Here is a 24,983-nt window from a genome sequence, read left to right as displayed (position 1 = left end):
AATTGGTCCGTACGCTACCAGGCTATCTGTAATTAAAGCTTCTGAAAAGTAAAAAATTTCAAGCATCGAGACTAGTATGTTACTCTTCAAACTCTGGACTAAAAGACAACAATGAATTATTTCTAAATTTAAAGGATCTGTAATTTTATCGTTCTTCGGTATAATCAATTGGTCCTTCCCTAGGGCTTGTGATTTGATAGACCTTTAAAGTTTTCGTTTTCTCGTTAGATGTTTGGTAAACTTAGGTCCTCGGAAGAAATCAATACTCATTGTAATTCTTTAATTGCAACACACAACTGTGTATTGTAAATTGAGGTTGATTTTCTATCCTCTTTTTCAGTACTATTGATAAAGAGTAAGGCGTCGATTTAACAAATATGTATAGTCTAAACAATTTACATTTTACTAATCGTATAGCTAAACAAGTAAAAGTTCCAAGAATCATGTTGTAAGATATCTGATTGTTCATTCTTATTTACAAATCGGTAATTGTGACTTCTTTTATTTTATCTTGTAGACTCTTCTACAAATCTATATCAAGACTTGCAGATTGATGTAAGTTCTATATGTTTAAACATTGTTACGGTTATATACCGGTAGCTTTCATCAACGTTTTTCTGTTGTTATTCAGATCTTGTTTTTCTTCCTGATAAATTTAATGATTTTTTTCGAAGTTTATGTCGAGAATTAATCTTGAGTGGTTGTGTAATAGTAAAAGATGTCAGTTAGTTGTTAAAGCACTTTCGCCTCAACTTGATTTGTTGAATGGTAGGTTTAAACACTGCATCCATTCATCCAATTTCGATCAACTGGATAATCTTACTAGCTATTATATACAAAATGTGACCTGAAATTGGGTGGATTGACCTGTATAGGACGGATGAAATGTGGCCTGGAATGGGTCTGGTATGAGCGTTTCGTCCTACTTGAGACTTGTCAATCGGATGTATGCCAAGTTTTGGTCAATTATAATAGATAATTACTATATTTTATTGAAAAAAAGCCTTTTTTCCCTCTAATTTTATAGGATTTTAAATTTTTCTTGAAATGCACAAAACAAGGTTTACACTTTCTCAATGATTTACTGTTGGCTCGATCGAATCTTCTAAAATACCAGTTATCAAATGATTCCATGCCTATTAAAGAAAGGTTTGTTTTATTAACTCACTAAACTATATTTATAAAATATATTTATTCATGGGTTTACGGGGTTTGTGGGGATTGTCAGTGTTTCTGGTAAACATCATGGACTAACTTTAGTTAGAGTACCACAAAAAATTAACGAGCCCGTGTATGTTACTCCTTAGCGATATGTAACCATGATCATATCGGAGTTTGAACCCAGGACTTCCAGGTATCCTGGGAAGGCCTAAATTTTAAACTATTGTGTCTACATCTATTGGTTTACATGTTGAACTTCAATCATTTCACGATATTTCGCAAACATCTTCGAATGCTATTGGTAGATACCTACCTCACACTGGACACGGTTGGTCTTCACTACTTGTCACGGCTTTCCATTAAAACTGACAAATACGTGTCGAAATTAGTCACTAATGAGCACGTAATAGTTATCGGTATAGGTGGGGAGGGGTTGCGAAAACTGTTGAACTTTACATTATACATTTATCCATTGTTCTTGGTTTTCAGTAGTTGTCTAACTAAGATCATCTCGTGATGTAAACTTATTTGTGCATTTATTTATTACTGCCAAGTAAGTCTGACGAATCAGTTGACAATGTAGTGAATCTTTATCGACTGAGATGGTTTTAACATGTTTTACATATGTCCATCCACTGACTACCGCAATGCGGAATGATGAATGATTTTGGAGTATGTTGGAACAGAGATAGAAGGAGCCAAACCATGAACTCCCGGCATTAGTCCATGAAGACAATAACTGTTGGACTACGCCGTGTAGGTCGGTACGGACTACCTGATTGAGGTCAGCGTGATTATCGTAACCAATCATTGGAGACCTTGAATGATATGGCTCCAAATTGTTCTCAGTGGAGTAGGTGCATTCACTCTTTTTCTTTCCTTACCTCTTACATTTCCGAATCGTTCACAATCTTTTTTCTTATCATCTCAATAATTTATGTTTTCCCAGATTTTTATTTTACACGCATAATCTTTTCTATTACCATTGTTATTGTTATTATCTCTACTATTCAGGGATTCTCCATGACAATTTCATCTCACTGTGCTAATAGGATGTGGTAACTTGAACCGATGTACATACGTTCTAGGTCCTACGTTGAGTATGCCTGAATGGCTGACCTGTTTATTTAATGTTTTCATCAACAGTGCTTTAGCTTTCAATATGTTTAACAAGGTGTAATCCACAGATCATTAACTGTTGAAAACACTTAGTAGATTTAAAGACAAACTATAGTAATTGTGGGACATTTATCTTATCGTTTCTATGATGTAAAATGAACTGATCAAATTATGTTATAATACTGTTTTACCCAGCAATAGTTTTAGTCCATGGAGTTATCGTTTGTTGAATTGAACCATTTCAGAATATGCTGACTGCCTGGTTGGTGAGGTTCATACGACAGTCGTTATTAACAGTTGGAAATGTTGGGTGAATTTGTTTAGAATTGATTAAAATAGCTTAAGTATATAAATTGTTTCTTTGTTTCCATCTGTATCTTGAGCTTTACTTATTTAACACATTTTTCACTTTTGGCATTTTTTTGCGGTAGATGTCACCTCTAACATTTCAATTTTTAATTATATTTGGTCCTTTTGGGGATTATATTTATCATATTGAGATTTTCATTGTAGTTGGCTTTTTTCTCTCGATTCTGTAGTCCTGTTTTAGTCTTTTACTATTCAGTATTCTATGGCTACTATACTTCACTCGAGGCTTTCGCAATCCAAACATGGATTAAAAAAACAATGTTTGTTCTCAGAAACTTGAATAACTGAGATACCTCAATAAAATATTATAGTTTATGTAAATCTTGTATGACAGTCTTCTCGGCTTGTCCATTCGTGCCGATTAATTGAAAAGGGACCAATCAACGTATTCTGATTTCAGCCCGATTAGATCATACAGTAGTCAGTATTTTATTATATGAACAAGCTCTTGTCTCGTTATTTACACATACTGTAATATTGTATTAATCACTTGATTGTATTTTTCTGTTTACATTTTTATAGTTCTTCAAAAGATAATTTGGAATTCATATCAGTTATTGGATTTTATTTATCTAAAATGATTATCTATGCTGATGAAACAGTAATGCACGAGTTAATCAATCCAACATCGTCATCATCTTACAGTATGGAATGTAGATTCAGTATTCTTGATGAAGAATTATCACACTTAATCTATGCATTTACTTCATGTCATGGAATAACTGATTGTGCATTAAAACATTTAGGCTATTCATTGAGTACAGGTAGTCATATTATTTCAAAAGAACCAGGATTTTCGATGAATTCAACAATGTTAGTGAATAACTGGCCATTATGGACAGAACCACATGTTTTCTGTTTATTATCTGGTCATATGCTTAGTATATTACGAGTTACAGGTTCAATAATTATCTTGGAAGATTCTATCAAATCCTTTTGGTCAAATTTTTTGACAAGTATACAAAATGCGATCTTATCAACATGGGAATCATCAATAATTAAAAAGATCACTGTTATTGAACATTGCATGATGGATATTCATCCTAATTTATTACAATTTACTTGTTTTCTTGCTGGACAAACACCGGGATTAACAGCGAAAAAGCAATTACTCATTTTATTGACTCAATTATTTTGTGATTTACATAAAACTATTTGGAAAAAGCAATATCAACAACAATTCATCACAGAAAGCAGTAATGTTCACATTTCCTCTGTGAAACAACAAATCACGCATGTTTATTATCTTTGGCTGCGTTTAATTGTTATTTTACGCTATATGCTACATTATTTCTACATTCCACCAAATTACTTATCACATCAACTAAAACCTTGTATGTTTTTACAACCTGATCAAAATAATAATAAACAAAAGAAATGTATGATTTGGGAATATTCAACTATTGCTCAATTATCATCAAAAATACACCCATACTTTTTACCTTTACCACTGACAGATAATAACAATAATATCCCATTCTTTTATGATCTATTAATTGCAGCAAACCAATCATCATCAGGCGTTGATCAGTCAACAAATTTAACCCCTGTTGGGAGTAGTAGTTCTAAAAGAACAGGTACAAGTTTAAGTCTCCCGTCTCCTGATGGATTAGTAAGTTTGAAAAATACATACAGTGTTAATAGTTTTCAGTATTTTAGCAGGTGACGACACAAAATAATAAGATTTAAATCAGGTTTATTATTTAGGTTGAATTATCATTTCATTGAAAAATACTCAATTGTGGTACACAATGTTCTTATGTTAGACTGTTACTGTGATCCAACGAAGCTATAGATCACTAATTAATGCTTAACGTTCAATCACCAATTCGCAGGTTCGGGCGAGCCTATAATTTCTGGACGAGCTAATCAGAATGGAGTAAGCGATTTCAAGGTCATGTGCCTAGTTTCGTACGAAATACTCACCTACGATCGGTTTACTGCGGTTTTCAAAAAGCGTTTTATAGTCGAGGGGCTACAACAACTGGGATTACTGAGAAGCTCCATTATTTGGGATTTTGGTGTCTAAACGCCTTCTGGACGGTATTATGAGGACTGTCATGGCGATATGGTATTTCGTCGTAACATATATTGGAGGAAGAAGTCTACGAAAACAGGGACATTTTTTGTTCAGTCCTGGGTGACAGGCTTTGCTGATCGTTAAAAACTTGGTAACAAAAACAACATTAACACTCGCCGCATCCTTTGCAGATATCAGTGCAGCTACGGTGGTTCATTGGTGCGGGTACTGCAGGGTCACTTGGAGGAATCGGAATGATCGTAGAAATAGGTTAAATCGGTCGTCAGAAAGTGCAAATTCCATAGAGGAAAAAGTGTTAGAGTAGACTGGGTAAGCAGGAGTACCTTAGATATATATTTAGAATATCTTGGGCATATATGATAATTCATCACCAACAGGCTACAAATCTGAAATGAGTTATACGGTAGTATGTGGGGCCTGTTACCACCATATACACAAACTAATAGAGGGCATATATATGTCAATCTAAACTTGGTAACGTACATCCTGTTGTTGTTCTCAAGAGACATTTTGTTGACTTCACAAAAGGAGTACACACTAACTGTATAGAAGCAATGTGGTTGAGGCTAAAGGAATTTCTACGAACTTGTCACGGCCCCGAGTGTCAACTGTTGTGGAGTCACATGGATTAGTACTTGTACCGTATGCATTATGATTTCAGAACTCCGGACTCTCTAACATGATTAAGTTTTTAAATCATGTTGAAGAAGAGTATCCACTTTAATTCTTTTTTGTTGCATAATGAATTTACACTCCATACCAATTGTTTTCTGATTGGCTGAAACCTCTCAGGGTCACTTGGATTTCATTCGAAGGTTGTCCATAATTCAGTCTCGTCCCTGATCCTACTATATGGTTCATCATTTTTCTAATTAGTCACCTTATGATACATATATTTTAGCTTTACATTAAGCTAGAATAATCAACCACAATTTTCTCAAATTATACACTTGGTTTTTTTAATGGATTTAATTTGCTTTACTGTAATCACGCTTTTTTATATTTTCCATTCACAGGCTGTCTCATCATTAGCATCACTTAATAATTATCATGACCTATTCACCTCTCTCCTTGATTACATGAGTTCTCTTCTGCTGACGGATTCATTTAATAAAATGTTAACTAATCCAGATCCTATTCTTATCGAATGTTGTCAACTACCATTGTGCACTTATGGATTAGCATTAAACTGGAGATTATTCGAAATTCTTCCACCACCACAAGAACTTTTAAAAGATTTAAGTCTTTTCATTGATTTATTAACGATAAAACCATCACAGAAGACAGTTATCAATCTTCAAGGTGTTTCAAAGATATTCTTGTCACCGTCATATTATCTATATTTAATAATTTTGTTAGATAGAATTCAACAGAATCCTACTCAACCAACTTTTCAATTTTCTTCAGGTATCTAAGTCTTATTTTATATTCATTGGATGTAGCTAATCAATTTTTATTACTAAATTTTATTGTTGATACTTTCTACTAATATCAAAACAAATGAATAAAATATGCAGTCAACCAATCTTACTAGGTGAATACTTCATTTAAGAATAATAATAATTTTTTTTTAATGGAACTATGATTTAACCGTGCGTGGATATTCAGTCTCTAAGTATAAATTTTCTTGAAGTGAATTCTGTTTAAACAGTCAACTTATTATCTCTCTAGCTGTTATATAACTGTTTTTAGAATTCGCTGAGCTATCGGTTTAAATTTGATTCACGTTTTTTGGAAACAAATAATTACTTATGTTGGTGAAGGTATAATAATGGAAACTCTTGACCTTGAAATAGTACTATGCTGTCTACTATGTTTTTTTAAATCTTCCGTTTGTTAATAGATAAATATTTCCTTTTTTTCTACAACCTAGTAAGTATTCCATAATCTATTTTTCGATTTAGGCTTTACAGCTGATGATAGCCTACCGCCGAAATCGAAGTCCGAATCATCTACTGTAAAATCCACAAATACTAGTGCCATTACGACTGGTGGTGGTAATGCTAATATACCTTCAGTAACCAGTAGTCGATCATCGACGTCATCATCATCAACTTACTCTTTATTGGATTCGAGAGCGAATCTGCTGGTGCGTTTATTACTATTTCTATCAGTCATAATTTTATAAGTATTCTCACTGAACAAATTAACTTCCTGTATTTCCATTATTTTGTTTATTACTGATGGTTTCCAGTATGTGATACGGGTCGTTATGATTTATATTTGATCTTTTTGGTGGAGTTTTGTTCTCTGAGCTGTATGGTCGACCACGACCAAACCATCCAGCTCAGAGAACAAAACTCCACCAAAATCATCCACCTAAGCTATAAATCTTCTCCACCATCTCAATATTTGATCTTTCCTTTCGTGCAATGTCAATTATCAAGGATTATATACCAGCTAACCTTGGGCTGGTTTCAGATTGATCAAGAATTATCTGATACCGTAAGAATGCTCACCGTTGCACCTCAATTGGTTGGAAGCTGTGGTAAATATTTAGTAAATACTCTGAGATGTGTAGTTTGTATCAGTGTGATCGCACTGTGGTACTTCTAAAAAAATCAAGCAATAGCTTAATAATCGGAGAATTCAACTTTTAAACACAAAGTCCCACATCCTAACCCCACTCTACACACTTCACTTTGGGGAATCGGGTCGTATCACTGGCCATCACACTTAAAATGTGGCCCAAGTCAAGTACACTAATGTGTACTTGGTGAATAAGTTAGTAGAAAATATACGGCTTAAAAAGTGAATATTAGTTTTTACTATCTACATAAAATTATTTTGTCTTGAAGATGAATGATACATCTATTGTCAACAGTTTGTTCACGTAAAAAGCGAATGGTTTTGGGTATGATGCTTTTTCCGTTGTTGATATTTGAGAATTCTAATCAGTCTTTGTTGGCGTACATAAATCTTGTGCGGGTCGCCTCTATACAGCCTATGAATACATATAAATGAGGAATAAATTAGTTAACTCTTCATATTTGGTGCATATACGTGGTACGTAGACATATGCATATGATTTACTAGATGGATTTTATAATCTTAAGCGATCTCCAAGTGGTTAATGGATTCGGCTTCCATCAGTTAGGTCGAAGGTTCGAACCCAACTCCTGACAAAATATAGTGTCATTTTATTAAAATCAAATAAGAAAGTGAATTTTCCATATCTAATCTCAATGTTTTCACTCGATTGATTAAACCGACATTTCCATCATCAGTTCAAAATAAACATTACATAACATTTATTCTACCATTAATCTTCATATTCATTCATGTATCACAAATATTTATTAACAGTGTTAATTATACTGATGACATTCCTGACCGTTTATGTAAATTAAAGTCTTAATTTTTAGTGAACTTAATCACTCTCAATCTTTTATTTGATATCGTTACTTACAGAAAGAATTGAAGCGTTTAATTCATGCTCAGTGTTCAAGCAAACTATCAAATGATGGTGAGTCAGAGGAAGCAAAGGCTAATGTGATTGAAGGAGCAATCAATAAATTAATATCTCTAGTACATCCTATAGCCTTATTTTCATTCTTATTCGAATGTGGTTTTCTTCAAGTGAAGTCGTTTTCAGTAAGTTTTGTTGTTATACACTATGAGTTATCTGTTTTTTTGAAGATAGTCTACATTATGGAGTAATTTTAGTTAGTCGGTTGTAGTGTTTGCCCCTTCAGATGAGTGACGTACAACTATCATCCACTGACATTAACAATATCTGCCTGACAGTTCTGACCTGGTTGAACTCCGCTAGTTAAGCGGTTTCTCAATTGTAGAATACTGAGGATTCATCTGAAAGTCCGTAAGAACTAGTGAACTAGTAATTGTTATGGGGATAGAATGTTTGTAGTTATTGTTTAAGATAGAAAACGAGTTTGGATAACAGAATGACTTCAGTTAAATGACTAATGTTAACTAGGGAGGTCTTGGTGACTGTTTCATCCTAATCTGGGACAAGTTTACATGAATATATATATATATATATATATATATATATATATATATATATATATATATGACTAAACTGTGGTTCAGTAGTTTAATGGTTCGAATTTCAACCACTAAGTCGTAAGTTTAAACTCTTATGTCTATTTCGGTTTGGGCGACCTACTGAGTAGCATATCGCTAACTCTCATATTTAAAGTGTGGTCAGATGTCAACTACACGAACCTGCATTCAGCACATGAGGTGATATATATAATTTGTTTTTAAAAGTAATAAAATATGAACTTGATATTTCTTTTCAATCATTTTGTCGTACTTTAGCTAACTGCTAATCTCACTCTTTTCTTTCTGTCTCTCTCTCTTGGGTAGCGGTAATTCAATGTAATATATTTGCGATTAGCTAATTCTATTTTTCGATAAAAGTTTGTAGTTATCATTAACAGCACAGAATGCACAAGTTTAATCTAAATATAAGAATAACTCAGATGTATGATGATAAACTACTAGTTGCTTGTATCCTTACTTTGCATACACATTGAATATGGAGCATTTCTCTGAAACGTAAAGTAGTCATCTATGGTTATTTTTTTAAACTTTTTACCAGAACAATGATCGTAAATATTTATTTTGACTACCGATAATTTATTTCTTAATTTCTCAACCCCCCCCCAGTTGGTGGTAGATTCAATCAAGAAGAGTTTCAATGGAATTACTGTTGGTCAGTTGTCTTATTTATGCAGCTTATTTCAATTTCTAAGTACTTTAACATCACAATTGTCAGTATTAAATGATTCTAAAAGCACAAAACCAATTAATACTTCCAAATCATATATTGACACTGTAGAACCTGTAAAACGTTCTGGGAAGCATAGAACACGTCATGCTGCTGGTAAAGGACGTACCGTTTGTTCTACAGAAACTACGAAACAGTCTAATAACAGTACTGAGACAACTACTCCAAAGGAAAAGAAAAGTATCTGTCTTTTAGATACAGCAGTTTTGGACTCAACTTTACAAGATACTCTTGTGTCTTCTGTAAATTCTACGATTGGTAATAACACGAATACGAGTGGCGATAAAAATCTGACATCTAAAGAGGTAAGAGTAACTTAAGCAAGGTTACTTTTACAGTACATCTTATCAATACCATTTATTAATTTATGTGTGTTTCTTTGTGTCAACCGATTTCATCATTACCGATGTTGTACACATGTTTTCATCAGACTTAACCAATGTATGATAAACGCGACTTTTACCATGATTTGATAACAGTCAACGAAATATTGGAAGCGAGGTAGCAGTAAACAGTTGCTTTGTCTTTTTTTGAACACACATCTACATTAAACCCAAGATCTTGCTTTCCACTCTATAGTATGGTAATAAGCTGTACTTCCAACTCAATCGTCAGCTGTCCACTTATATCGCTTGTAAGTTTCACTTAAATAAACCCTACTGAATTCGGAGGCTGTCAGAAGTATATTTCGGATTCTTGAGATACATAATGTGAAATACACATGTGGTTCTGTTTTTCATGAAGATTAGTATGAAAGATGATGGAATAATCAACAAACAATCGACGTTATACAAAGACAACGAGAAAAAACGACTAGTTCAATTGAGAAATAACTAATCGACTGTTTTTGTTGATTCTAATTTTCTTTTTTTTTTTAAATTGAAGTTGGTTTGTGTTATATGTACTGGGTCAACTGAGTCCCTATTGAAAATCAGAACACATAAAATATATGTTTTGTCATAGTATTGTATTCGAGTGTACTCACCCATGACCTCCATCTGTAATCGAATCCAGAGCCATAAAGTTTCGTTGCTTGTTGATCGTTTGTTTCGAAATCTAGTGATTTGTAGTTCATGTGGATTATCGTTGGCGAAGTTTCGTTCTTCGAGTAGGATAGCTTAATCGCGAAGCTTTCATTGTTCTTCTGAACAACATCAGCACAAACTCCAGGTAAAAGTGAGTTATTTAAATGTTTCCACATATAACTGACAACTTATCCCGTCGAACTTGGCTGCTCATTGTTGACCTTTAATCGTCTGGATACTGATTTTGATTGTTTCTTTTTTAACTTGATTCTGGATCCTATCTTTATCCCTGATTTCTCCAAATGCGTGATAAATTAGATCAATTTCGATGTTTTTTTATTGCTGATTGATGTGAGTGCCAGACTTCTAAAAGCTATTTTTTATATTACTCCTGTACAAAGTTTCGACATTCTTACAGTCCAATATGTGTCCACAACTTTCCACGTGCAATAATATTAGAGAAACTACATCGTTGGGTTCGACGGTTAGTTAGTGTTAATACAGACAGAGATGAAGAGGACACCCAATTTATCCGATGTCGTGTTTCTCGCAGTTGGAATAGTTTTTTTTGTAGGTGATGTTCGGCTTTACTTCTTTTGTATTTTCGTCCTTTGGTTTGTATAAGATTGGTTATATTCAGCTTCATGATTTACCATTCAAACTCCACCAAAAACGCGATGTCATCTAATACCATTAGAAGGTATTTGGTATCTTATCCCCAACGTAGTTAAACTCTACCGGTTAGTACTTCTCTCTAGAACTTTAGTCTCTAGTTCATTTTTGTATTGGTTGTTTGAATCTTCCCATTGATGTTTAGGACTGCAATTCATCAGTCTCATATTGGCATATGTGCACTCTGTGCGGATTGCTTTGATATTGCCTGAAGTCACAAGCACTATAAGCAGAGATGGATGGTGGCTAGCAGTGGAATCCAGGACGTGCATTTCGTTATATTTAAGGCTCGTCAACTGGATGTACCTGCGTCCCAGAGTTGATGTTCACTCCGGAACTTGAACCCAGTACCGTTCGCTTCAAAAGTCGTCGCGTTATCCACTTAGCTGCTTAGCCACTAGTGAACACAATATTGATATTTGATCGAGACGTGGGCGTGAAAATTTCACTTGAAGTTTTTTTGTCAGAGATCAAATTCACTTTAAACGAACATACATTATAACGACAGTTAATTGCTGTCTGAAATATTATAGATAATTATAACTTGTCCAAATGTATCTGTGTCGATAGTTGATCTTTTTCTAATGTTATTTTGTTTGTGTATTTCATGTTTTCCCTTCTTTTCAGTTATCTGCTATGTATTCACATTCGTTACATACTGGGCATAATTTGCTAATAACAAGTTTACAGATAATGTATAAATTATGCTATCATATTCGATGTGAGCTTGGTCTACCTAATTGGAATGATGTGTATATTAATGAATCATTTTTATCAGGGCCATCAACTATAGAAAATATTGGATCATTAACACTGTTGTGTCCCAATCGTTTAATGAAAGAGAATTATTTGCCGTTCAATTTTACTTCAAATCTCTTAGCTCGTAGGCGATTGGCTAATAGTCTCAGATTAGCTACAGTTATTTACGGTAAACAGTTTGGCCTATTGAATGAAGTTGCAACGAAATGTAATTCTAATAAATGTATAGAATTGAATCAAGTAAGTTGTGGAAAGGATCATTTTAACTAATGTTTAAGGTGTTATTGTATTCTGAATTTGGATTATTTTCACGGTGATACTACTACTACTACTACCACTAGTGGTTGCAAATTTTAAGCCTCTGAGTTGTACAAATATTCACTAAAGGGTTAAGGTTCATTATTAGAATGATGCTAATATTTATTCGGGATTTTTCAATAGAACATTTCATAAAGCGTTTACAAAACCAAAGGTTAGATCATAATATCAGGTTGTATAGTTTTGTCACTGAATAGAATAAAAGTGGTACGGAAATTTATGTCCCAATGAGTATTGATTAAGATTGTATACATTTAATTATTTTTGTTGTTATTTAGCTCTCTAATTTGGGGAATGTAAACAAATATTCGTTAGTTATAAAAAATTCGTACGTTGACTGTTTGTCATATACTTCTATGGTGTATGCTACTTATGTATGTCCATATAAGTAGTATGTAAAACCAATCTGAAGTAGAAAACCTGACAGCAGAAGCCTAAGAAGGTCGCGTTGAAGAGAATAGAAGAGAAAATAGAAATAATTTGTGAAACTAAAGAATCGTACAGAATGTTAGGAACAAGTGATGGAAATTAGCAAATGAAGTATTCAGTGTATGGTTCTTATATTTTATCAAGATACTCTGTAATTTGTATTAAAATACATTAGTTGTCCCCACCTGTGTTCTCGTTCATTACACTTCTACTGTTTAATATCTCATGACCACGATACTCCACTTGACTCTTCCTAAATCTCTAACTATAATTTATGGATGAATCAATCAGATTTAAGATAACGGGTGTTGGATTTTAGTGCTAAATTCATCCACTCATTTGGCTAAATACTATTTCGGCATTATAACTGGTGTCCGTTCGTGATGAAAACCCTAAATCTAATTCCTAACCCTAACCATCAACTGTAAATCATAACTTTAATTCCTCACACTGCTTTATAATCCTCATTTAGTCCTAGTTAGTAGGTGGACATTGTAAAGGTCATTTTAGCGTTACTTATAGGTGGTCCATAAATTATAGCAACCTCTTCGACTATCTTCCTGGTTCGTCCGCTAACATTGATTGGTTGAAAATTTACTAATCCTGATGTTCAGATTTGAGACTTATCAGAACATGCAATGATTGGAGCTCTAACGTGCTAACACTAACTGCGATCATTGATGATTAAAATCACAACCTTCCATATGTTCCAGGTTAAATTTTCACATTGTAATATATGAGCGATGTATAGTAGTATATTAGTTCAAAGTTTTTCTGTTACTGTTGCATATGCTATTATTACCCACTAAAATAATTATTTTTTCCTCTGATTTTTTCTCCGATGGCTATTTTAGTCACTAGGCATTCTTTTACCATCTTAGATGTTAAATTCTTACTCTCAGTCTAATACAGACAAGTCGTCAGGATTTTCTATACTTTATGTGTTTTTAACAAGATGAAACTGTGTTTTTAAGGTTGTAGAATGTTTAGATATGGAATCTGTAGTCCATGTAAAAACTAATATATAGATAAATTACTACTTTGAAAAGTGTATTTATACGTAGAATTGTAGATCAGGCTTTTTTTCAATACTTAGGACACTTGTTTTTCGATAGTTTTATTTCCCGTTTCACACCGATAGGTAATAATGTCTGGGCATCTGGGTAATATTACCAATCCTTACACAAAGGCTATGGTTTAAAGTCGAATTTTCAAGACATACTTGTTGACAATAAGCTGAAAACCTTTGATCAACGCTCACTTTATAATGAATTTTTTAATTGATTCTATCCCGTTACAGTTTAATTAGCCTTCGTTCAACACTGAGGTACGCATATTTTCTAACTTGTTCTATTTATTTTACTACAAACAGTCGGACAATATAGTGAAAACCTCATATACTCAAGTTAGATGCATCTATTTAAATTTCTGTTACGATGTCGATTATAATGTTAACATTTTAAACAAATAATTTTTGTATTGTCCCAACATACTGTGAATATATTCTGGAGTTGTATTTACTCTTACCTTATTTCTGTTTTCTTATCTGCCATTTACAGTTTAATTCAAATTTATCTCAATGTTTCTATCAAATATTAACATATCAGTATGAATTAACTGTTTATCAGTTGACAACTAAAAACGACCATTCATCTGATGACGGTAGTATCAAATCATCTAATGCCACAACCTCAACAGTAAATGAAACAAAATCAACTACTACACCTGAATTTGCTAAACATCTAGCTAATCGTTTGAAATTATTTCAAGCATGTTGTCTGTTAAAACATATTTATGAACTGTGTACATCATTAGTAAAACAATTGTTTAATTTACAAGAGAAAATTTGTTATTCAAATGATTTTGATCTAGAGCCTACAATGTACAAAGAAAGTCATTATGGTCTACAACTTATTGCTACTATGCATTACGATCCTATTTTCACTGCTTTGCATATTGACTTGATTTGTAATAATGAAGAAGTAGAGAAAATGTCATTATCAGTTGCACAATATTTAGCATATCTTTGTTGCATACATCGAACTATTTCAACATCTAAGTTATCATCACCTTGCAAAATAAATAATGCTGAAGGTCAGGTGAAAAAGATTTTAGATTCATGTCAGTTGAAAAAATTGATAAGTCGTTCGTTGGAAGACAGGCTTGTTTATATTGTATGTTATATGGCTAGATGCCTTTCAAATTCAGGTAATTTGTTGCTTTATTCAATTTAATTCACTTTTAATTGGGTTTATTCATGTTCAATTTGTTTTCATTTACTCTTTTGTTGTTTATCAAATAATTGAGGTGTAAGACATTAGGAGTGGTTAGTGCTAATCGAATTTCAAATGTAGTAAAGCTTCTTTTTAATGAAATGATATTTTAATAACACTGTCTGATCAACCAATGATTCTTACTATCCATCATACAAAAGGTTCATTGTTTATTTATTGGTTGGCGCAATTCCTTTAATAGGTCATAAGTTTGAACCCTGTTTTATCTATTTGGGCTTGCGAAATCTGATTGTATCTCCATCCTTTACACAAAGCGTAGCTCGAATCCAACTGCATGGATCTGTACTTTTATACATAATTCTATCATCTTATATTTTTAATCTATAAAGTCGATAAAGAGATAAAAATCATAAATCGACAGGGAATATGATGCAATTGATTATATCTTTTTGCCTTAGAAGTATACTTAATTAATGATGACTTATTTACTATACCTTGTCTACATCGTTGTTTCTTCTTTTTATCTTTCTTATAGGCAAAAGTCCCCTTGAATCTCGTGTCTGTTCATTTGTCTGTCGTGAAGTTATGGGATTTCTAGAAGTTGTATTAGGTAATCACCGCATCCTCAAGCAATTTTTATTATCGCCATCGTCGTCGTCATCTATTGATGTGAATAAAAATAATAAAAATATTACTATGAATGAAAATTCGTCAAGTGTTGCTTCTCACGATTCAACTACACAATCAATATTAACGATAATTCAAAGAACTATTTTCAATAAAGAGCTTTTCATGAGTTTATTCTCATCATCATCTATGTCTCGTATTCCACATCAAGATGTTTATCTACTGAATGGTATACGAATATCAAATGGACCTCCTTCACTTACTTACCAAATGTCATCCTTACGTTTATTGTGTGTTCTTCTTATGCGTGGTAAGCTGATGTAAAAATGTGAATGTTCAATCATCACATCATACTTCCAATTATATTTTTTAGTTATTAGGTTATATCTGTATTTTAGAATCCTTTTCAAACTGAGAAAAATGCAGACAGTATAGTGTACAATTAATTTATTCTTAATTATTTGTGACTTTTTATTCCATTATTATGTAACATAGAGCTTGACAATTTCTACTTTACTAACAAGTTATGTATGTATGCGAGGTAGAAGTTTAAAAAGATTAAAGATGCATATGTATAGTGATCTTGAGTATTTTTTCTGTTAATGTTGTTTCTTCACTAAAACTATCTCTTATTATACCAATCGGGATTTGAAGACTTTTTAAATCATGTGTGATTAAGTAGCAGTAAAATTTACTCCGTAGCCACGTATTTATATTCAATTATGTGAAAAAGTTGGTGGTTCTGACATTAATTTGGTTATCAAAATGTTTGTAAATGATCGATGTCGTAGTGGTTAAGGGATTTGACTTCCAGCCGTTAAATTAGAAGCTCGAAACCCATTCCACCTACTTCATTTTGGACCACCGAGTTGTGCTACAAACCCTCTCACTCTGAGTGTATCTCGGAACCACCTACACTAATTTGCACATGGTAAATGAGTTAAAATGAAAGTAATTTTCATTAAACCGATGTTGTCTATTTAACCTGTTTACCAGGTACATATTCATGTACTTGACTTCGAGCCACACTGTAATTTGTAGGACTGGTTATATTAATTGGTTGCTTAAATTGAAGTAAATGATGCGAATTTCGAGCTTGCAACTTGGTGACTGAGAGTCGAATGCCCGCCGTCCTGTTACATTGTCTACTGTCCAAAGAAATGATACAAGTTAATTAAAGTTAATTATATGAAATATTGAATTTCAACTCTTTTTAATTATATATTTCATGACCAACGACAAGTATTGTTGTCTCTTACTCGGTTGAAGCCCTTTTCTAAAAGAACTTTTGTTCTGAAATTTAAATTAATGGCTATTTTGTAACTTTATAAAGTTTATTTCATTGCTAATTTTCTTTACAGCTATCAATGCCTCTTCAAAAACTCGTTGCAATTTCACTGAACTTGTAAAATTAGCACTAGAATCGTGTATATTTAATCCGTGGAAATCACTAGTATCTGAAACTAATAAGACAAAAACATTATCTTCTTATTGGCTAGAAAATATACTACCCAATATGGAGTTATTTGATCAAAATAACGATACTGAACTATGGTTTACTGATTTATTAAATAATCATAACTATTTACTATCACATAATCAAGATTCATTTCTATTGTCATTTGAAACTGAAGAAGATCTACTAACAAATGATGTATTTAATAGTACGATAAATAATATTAATACTGCCTATCGAAATTTGAATTGTGAAGATCATGTTAACGTCAACTGGTTACTTGATGCAAATGTAGCCTCGATGATGAATAATACTACACATCTGATTAATGAATGGAAACAGAAACGATGCTTATATTACATAGCTTTGTATTTTGAACGCTTCACAAGACTTTTAACATCTAATTGGACAGATGATGTTAGTTTACGCGAAAAAGTGAGTTGAAAGTTTGTTTTTTTTTTCCAAAGAGAATTATTATCATCATCGAGAGGAAATTTCTAGTGTTGATCAATTTACTGGAATGGTTTAATTTCATAGTTTACTCCACGAACTAATCATAGTTAGAAAACCATTCAAAACTCAGAAACACTGGATAGCTGTTTCGTCTCATTATGGGACTTCTTAGCAATCCACACCCACAAACTAATTGAGAATCGAGCATAGGGCTAGATACATAGTGAAGTGAAAACGTTTGAGTTGGTTCGACATTTACTCTGAATTTCCTTTTTATAGTAAAAAAATGGTCATGTACATTTCATGCATTTTCTACCCCAGATTTAATTGGAAATATTTTATTTCTGTAAAATGTTTCCACTATTTTTATTGAGTACATGGATTGTGGCTAACTTTGGAACTTTTGAACTCGATTCCAGTGCCTCTTTTGCCCTAAACACTCATTGTTTCATTTACTAGGCTTCTGTGCAAAGGTAGTCATCAATGGATTTGACGTTTATATCCTTATTGGTAAGGGTTTGGATTGTCCACTTGTTGATATTCTTGATTGTATTTTGATGAGTCGTTATTGGCATATTTGGGTCCTCTCTTGTTACATATTTTTTTCTAATTCAGTTAGCTGATCTAGGAAAAGCCAAAAAATCCCAGTTTTTTAAGTACCTGTTGACATGCTTTATCAAACAAATATTTCATACTTATTGGAGGCATAAAGATCAAGGATATATCATAAATGTCTCTGATGTTGTCCTAAAGTTTTTTTTCATTTAAGAAGATTACATGATAATCAATCGGATGAATTCGCGTTTCAAGTTGACTTGTTTTTATTCTGACTGAGGTTTTTCACTCCATCCAATAGTCGTATACATCTATGGAAACGTTTTTACCATTGGCTAGTTACTTATAGTACTTAGATATCATGAAGAAGTAGGGATAAAATAACACTCAGTTATCTATGTTTATTCAGTTGATCAAATAGTTGTCGGATATAACTGTTTTCCATTTTATGCCTAACTTTAGCATTATCGATTATATCACTATTTGAGTTTTTTATGTATGGTGTTGTTTTTTTTCTTTTTAGTATTGTAATCACTTACTAACTTCAGCTATATCTATCTGGCGTTCTCGTGTAACTTCAAAAAGTAGTAGGAATAATACTGTTACTACTACTAAGTGTTCACAGTCACCCTCTTCATCTACGTCTATTACTTCTGCCTCTCGAGAGGAACCCGAGAACGTTAAACAGTCTGCAACAGTTGAACATTTGTATGATTTGACATTTCTACCGTATGCTATTACATCGTTACATTGTTTGTCATTTGGTTTTACCACAGGTTATGTACATAGTAAATTATTCGGTTTCTTTACATATTGTGCTAACATTTGCTATGAGTTAATAATGAAACCAGAGATGAATAAAGAAGTTGGCGAATCAGTATGTCTGAATGATATTAATTTACTGCTTTCAATGAGCTTACAACATTATAAACAGGTAAATTTCATTGTAGTCACACTTACAGTTCGTTTTTAATCAGTAGAGCTAGATCCGTTTTCGTTTTTTTTGTTATATGATTTATGTCATATGTGTTATTATATACGGTTGTCCAAGCCTAATACTGATACATGTTTTTTTCTAAATATGTGCTCAAACGAGCTACTTGTATGAAAAAAATCGAGAGTGAATGGGAATCTTTTATTAGCTAACCAAATTTAGAACATATTCACTATTCATTCATCAATACAGATACATATCCCTCGGAAAATTGAGCCACACTGTCAACTAGTGGCATATGTTTATTTTCTGAGAAAGTGGAGCCAAATATTGACTGATAGTTTTCATCTGTTAGCATTTCTCACTTATTATTTGACTTGTGTTTGATTTGTGGGGCTTATCAAAATGTTCTCGTTCTGCTCTAGTCGTCTAGAAATTAACGGTAGCTAAAATTGTTATTTTAATTTTATTTATCTGTCTTATTTATCACCATTGCATCGTGTCATCCGAGTGAAAATCAGATTTTTTCGTTAGTTAAAATGTCAGAGTCTACAGATCTGTTTAATTAACCATAGTTAGAGTTGTTTTCCAATGACATGCGCTCTGCTTCGTTAGTACTCAATGAAATAGTAGTTTAGTGATTAAGACCGCTGATTTTCAATCACTAGGCTATGCGCTCAAACCTTTTCCACGTTAATCAGTTTGAACAACAGAGTAGTATCACTAATCCTCTGTATATTATAAAGATTGCGAACATAAACCTTCACATGGTAATCAATTTATATGTTTGTATTAGTGTATGGATTCTGACTAGTTTCTGTTTCTCGTATTGTTTAATTTTGTGATCTACATAAAGTTCTGAAATCTGCTTTGATGTTATATTCATTCGATATACTACTGTCGTAAGAAAGGTTTAACTTGAATATATATAGAAAAGGGAATTAAAGGATGAATAAATGAAATCATCGACTGAGATAATTGAAACACATTTTACCTATGCCCCGATCACTGCCTACAACATTTCGTAATGTTTTTTAGTGTAAGATTTGGTTTGAAGTGAGCTTAGTGCAGCCAAGTCATGAAATCATTGGTGTCATATTTGTGGAGACGATTCGGTTGACCTAAGGTGATTTTCTAGTCACGATCGACTGAGATTCTACTATAATTAGTAATTGATGCGAACCCAATAGTGATGTTCTTGTTATATGACGCTTAAACGGCCAGCTCAAACTATAAAACCCACGAAGGCAAGAGTTCAACAATAAGCTTGAGATTCAACTCTGAATCCGCAATAAAAAACATTGCCTTGAGAGAGAGGAAAACAAGCAAACTAAAAGTGTTAACAAACAGTCAGAAAGCATCAAAGGTCATGCGGTGATCTGAATAAAGAAATTTTACTATTAGTTATCATTGCTGAAAAGAAGCCAACATTTATTAACAGAAGCATAATAACTTGCGATCTTTTTAACGATCGACTATTTAGAAAGCCATGTTGTTGGGTGTTGAGTAATTGGTTTGGTTCACGTGATTATCGTAGTTAGGGGTTTGTGACGTTAAATGATATGGCTCAGAATCAACCATAACCGTGTACATGCACTCACTCTCTTTACCTTACCGTAGTTTCTGGTTGAATGTCTAATGCTTCTTAGTTTTCAGTAATGTAATTGGTTAGAAAACTTTTAAATGTTTGGTTTTGAATACTTTTAAAGCTAGATAACCTTTACCTATTCATCACTTGTGATTAAACTAAACGTCGTGGAGACGGTTCTCACCCTAAAAAATTGTAAAAATTGTTAGTCTATATATTTTTGGTTGATGGTTTGTTTTAATTTTAGGGCGTAAGTAATACAATAATCTTTTTTTTTCTGTACAAATTTTCCGTTGTTTTTCTAGGCTTCATTAATCTGTAGTTTGCAATCAATTTATTTCTATATTTCTACAATGATTGTTGTGTTAAATCCGAATTGTCAACCAAAACCCACTGATAATATTTATTCATCGTTGATGAATGCTACTTCTTCCAGTGTCCGATTAGACTATTGGCCAAATTTTGTTTACGCACAACCTGGTTTATTTTCAAATACTTTTATGAATAATGATGAATCTGAGAATTCAGATGCGTTGCCTAATTATTTAGCTAAAAGTTTCTATTCAAAAACGCGAGCTTTCTCTCATTTATTAAGTTTTCATTTTACTCATAACTGTAAAAGTGCATTTCGAAAAGTAAGTGAAAGTTGCAAATTTCCTTAAATAAATTATACTGTTTTGAAAATTCTTTAGTATTATTCACTCGCTGTAACGGGACTCTTTTCATATTTTTAGTTTTTTCTCTCGTTGTGAACATTCCTCGCGTATTATCGAACGGATGGGTGATCAATGCTGAAGTAGGGTATCGAGTACTGAGCATAGTTAACAAATCAGCCAGTGAGATTGTAATTATTTCCTAATGAGGCGTTTAGAGCATGCGTTAGGTATGTTTAACTACCAGAGTATGGTTGCTAACGTAGAATTAAGCGTAAAATTAAGCTGGAATAAAACTAGAACCTGGCTAAACCAAAAACATAGAACTTCATCAAGTTATTACTTTTGGTCTGACTTACGTTGGTAGATGCAGACTATCCTGTTGAGGCTCTTATGATAACTGTGCTCAGTGGTTAGAGACTGTGTATCTTGACTCGTACCCTGTCACACAGTCACATATGCATTCACTTTTGAGTTTTCTTTAGATCATGTGTTGCAGTATTTCCTCATATGTGCGTTTTCATTCCGTCTTTTCCTACTATATTCTCAATATATGGTCATCTTCATTATATTTTACTACGTCATTTCGATGTCTTTCACTGTTATTCTTCCCAATTTCATCTCATCGTGATACCATGGTATAACAACATGAACTAACTCACATCTGTACCAGTTTCTATGTTCATGTTGTCAGTCTATCTTTAGAGTACTTACAGTTAAAAGCTTTGTTTGATAATGTATTGGCAAACATCTTACTGACACTTTATTCATTATCCTCTGTACATTTTAACAACCTGTTAATAAACTTAGTTTCATCAACTTGGCTATTTTCTTGTATACTATCTATATTTTTCATTTACTGGTCATAAGTGTTCATAGTGGTTAAGACATTTGACTTTCAGTTTTTAGTTCCCATATTCAAACCTCATTCCACTTACTCTTATTTGATCAATCATGTAGTATTATTAGTCATCACACGCAAAATGTGGGTCATATTCGAGTACCTGGTGGACAAATTAGAAAAAAAAGTACTAAATCCAAAGTTAGTCGAACCTTGGTTTATAAAGTGATCTTTCAATTCGTAATGCAATGATTAAATCCTTAGTAATTTATCATGTGAATTGTGTAAATAATTTAATTCAACTAGTAATATTGTAGATAGAACTTAATGTATTCTATTCAATGTTCAGTTCAACAGTTGAAATACTTGGAGGAGTTTTATTTACGTTATATTCCTAATGTGTGTATAATTATTATTTGTTCATGAAGAATTTACAAATTTGGACTTTTTGTATACTACTCCGTTATTCATATATTTTGTATGTTTTATTATGTATTTTCGATTTTTTGTATTAAATAGAATTGGAATCAGTTAGGATTATGGAATGTTAAATCTCATTTACCAAATGTTTCTGCTCAATCAAATGAATTTTTAAAAACAAAGTTGACTTATGAAATTGATCAATTATCTGACAACGATATAAGTGATGATTTTGATGATTGTTTAGAAGATGAAGTGTATTCTTCATTCCCAGGTCCATTGATTAACGATTCAATGTGTACTTATGTTGCAACTCAGAAGATGTTTATTGATCAACATTGGTATCATTGTTTCACGTGTAATTTACAAGAATCTCACGGTGTTTGTTCTGTATGCGCTAAAGTTTGTCATTCAGGGCATGATTTAAGTTATGCTAAATTTAGTGGATTCTTTTGTGATTGTGGCGCTGGTCAAAATGGTGATTCGTTTTGTCAAGCGATGACATCACGTGTTATATCTAATAAAGATTCATTTCCAGTGAATATGATAAAAGATAGAAATAATATATTTCTACAGTATATGAATGATAAGGAATTGAATTATTATCTTCCGTGGTTGACAGGTAACTGCTTGTTTTCCCTACTTAATCTGTTCATATTTAAACGTATATTTAGTAATCGTTTCTGGAATGTTGTCATTTAATTATGCGCGCGAAAGTGAGAGTAATAGATTTTCTATATGTGAAAATAAATCCTTTTGTTAAGACATTGACAAAATGTCTTGACAGCGTGGACAGATGTATATATGTGCCTTGTTCTACGTGATAGTTGACTGACATTGACAAAACTAAAAATAAATATATCTGTTTTAATGTTTTTGAGCTCTTTGGGCTTTCATTGTCATTGTGGATGACATCATTTATGTATAAGCCTACTTCTACAAAAGCTTCGATGTAAGCTATACAATTGAATCATATAGAGTTCAGAAAACTCATCAACATGAAAAGCACTCGTCTGAGTTGAAAATTTTGTTCATTATTTCGACATCATTAGACATCAAGCTTTCATTTATTGCCCTGCTATCGTCTGCATATTATTGGTTTTACTAGCTGATACTGTACTGTAAGCACACAGTATTACTGAATAACTTTTGAAAATGTAATTTTTTGATTGTTTACTAATGTTTGTTTGTAATACTTGAACTATCACACCTAACAATAGATTTGTGATAAAGTTGATTAAAATAGGAAGAGCTGTGCTTTGTGCACAGCGACGATGATTCAGTTGTTATCACTATCTTTAAACATCGACTTCGGTGGCTTGTACATATCATGCGAATGTCATCTCAGAGAATTCCACGTCGTGTGTTATTTGCCGACGCTGGGACCGGTTGGAAAATGTGGAGAGGTAGTCAGTGTATGACATGGTGTCGTTGCATGAAAGAAAGTTGTACATTACTGGTTTCTGTTTTTCCTTCACGAGTCCCTCGTTGGGTTCCGAGAGATCGTGCAAGACAGTGGCTTGAGATGTTATCAGACATTGCTCAGAATAGAAATCAGTGGCGATCCCGCTGTAAATTTCTTCGTAAAAGTGAGAGTAACGTTTTTAACCGAAAGGATTTTTTCTGGTTGTATTTTTACTAACTGAACTGTTTCTCCCGTTATTATTATTATTATTATTATTATTATTATTATTTCACTCGCATTCACTAGTTTCTGTTCATTGTTGCTTTTCTTTTTATCAACCTCACTTTACATTCTCTATCCTTTCACAACCTCATATGTATTTGGTACCCCTTTTGTGGCGATGTTTATATGTAAAGATTTCTGCAAAAAGCATCACTATGTAATAGTTTGTAGTAACAGTGACAATAAATTGACTGAATTTTGATCACTCTTTACTTGTATATATGCACCCTGTGCGAAATGTTTCGATATAACCAGTTTATGATTTCTTAGCATAAATGAATTTCATATTTTATTCATATGCTTCCAACCTACTAGTCTGAAATAGGAAAACTGCACTTCCTGGATTCTACCTATTTTAGAAAGATCCATTTGCATATTAAATGTATAGATTTTTAAACGTGAAAACGTTCACCCATCATCTGATTGGTTTCCACATAATCAGTCATTAGTGAAAATAGTTGCTTTTAAGTAGTTATTTAGAATAATTAACGGCTTACCTCGCTTGTAAACCATATTTTGTGAAGTTTAAATGAATGAAAGAATGATTACCTAATTTATTTTTAAAAAATTAATTGTAGATGGCTACCATCCATTCATCTTATCACCTGCTTCATCAAAGGAATTTCATGATCCATATCATCATCATCATTCATCTATCTCCAATGCTAACGCTACTGATGGCCATCGCACATTTATGCATTCAGTAATTGATAGACACGACTCCCGTCTGATTCCTTTGGGTTCTAAATTAGTTAAACGACGCCGTAAAGAATCTTCAAGTCTCATTGAGACACAAGATGATACTGCAAGTATGGGATAGATTTTCTTTCCTAATGTCTGTATCTGATTTATGGTTTTCATCTTTCACATTTATTTTCTCATGTGA

The 24,983-nt window shown here is 32.8% G+C and overlaps 1 protein-coding gene across 1 annotated transcript in view; it reads left to right on the top strand.

Moving 5' to 3' along the window:
• Positions 1 to 24,983, top strand: part of UBR4 (Ubiquitin protein ligase E3 component n-recognin 4) — a 128,786-nt gene that overhangs the window by 11,650 nt on the left and 92,153 nt on the right. The window contains exons 11-25 of the mRNA XM_051208646.1: positions 518 to 555; positions 1,028 to 1,149; positions 3,172 to 4,261; positions 5,707 to 6,097; positions 6,595 to 6,779; positions 8,102 to 8,284; positions 9,326 to 9,751; positions 11,771 to 12,142; positions 14,209 to 14,857; positions 15,419 to 15,820; positions 16,872 to 17,401; positions 18,498 to 18,908; positions 20,802 to 21,131; positions 22,510 to 23,032; positions 24,676 to 24,906. Of these exons, the coding sequence (XP_051073210.1) occupies positions 3,254 to 4,261; positions 5,707 to 6,097; positions 6,595 to 6,779; positions 8,102 to 8,284; positions 9,326 to 9,751; positions 11,771 to 12,142; positions 14,209 to 14,857; positions 15,419 to 15,820; positions 16,872 to 17,401; positions 18,498 to 18,908; positions 20,802 to 21,131; positions 22,510 to 23,032; positions 24,676 to 24,906 (5,641 nt within the window). The 5' untranslated portion in view covers positions 518 to 555; positions 1,028 to 1,149; positions 3,172 to 3,253. The remainder of the gene's footprint in view (positions 1 to 517; positions 556 to 1,027; positions 1,150 to 3,171; positions 4,262 to 5,706; positions 6,098 to 6,594; positions 6,780 to 8,101; positions 8,285 to 9,325; positions 9,752 to 11,770; positions 12,143 to 14,208; positions 14,858 to 15,418; positions 15,821 to 16,871; positions 17,402 to 18,497; positions 18,909 to 20,801; positions 21,132 to 22,509; positions 23,033 to 24,675; positions 24,907 to 24,983) is intronic.

This window comes from Schistosoma haematobium, chromosome 1 (assembly GCF_000699445.3).
Source record: "Schistosoma haematobium chromosome 1, whole genome shotgun sequence".
Classification (NCBI taxonomy): Eukaryota; Metazoa; Platyhelminthes; class Trematoda; order Strigeidida; family Schistosomatidae; genus Schistosoma; species Schistosoma haematobium.
Note: the sequence above shows the minus strand (reverse complement) of the source record. Positions and strands in the feature narration are given on the sequence as shown.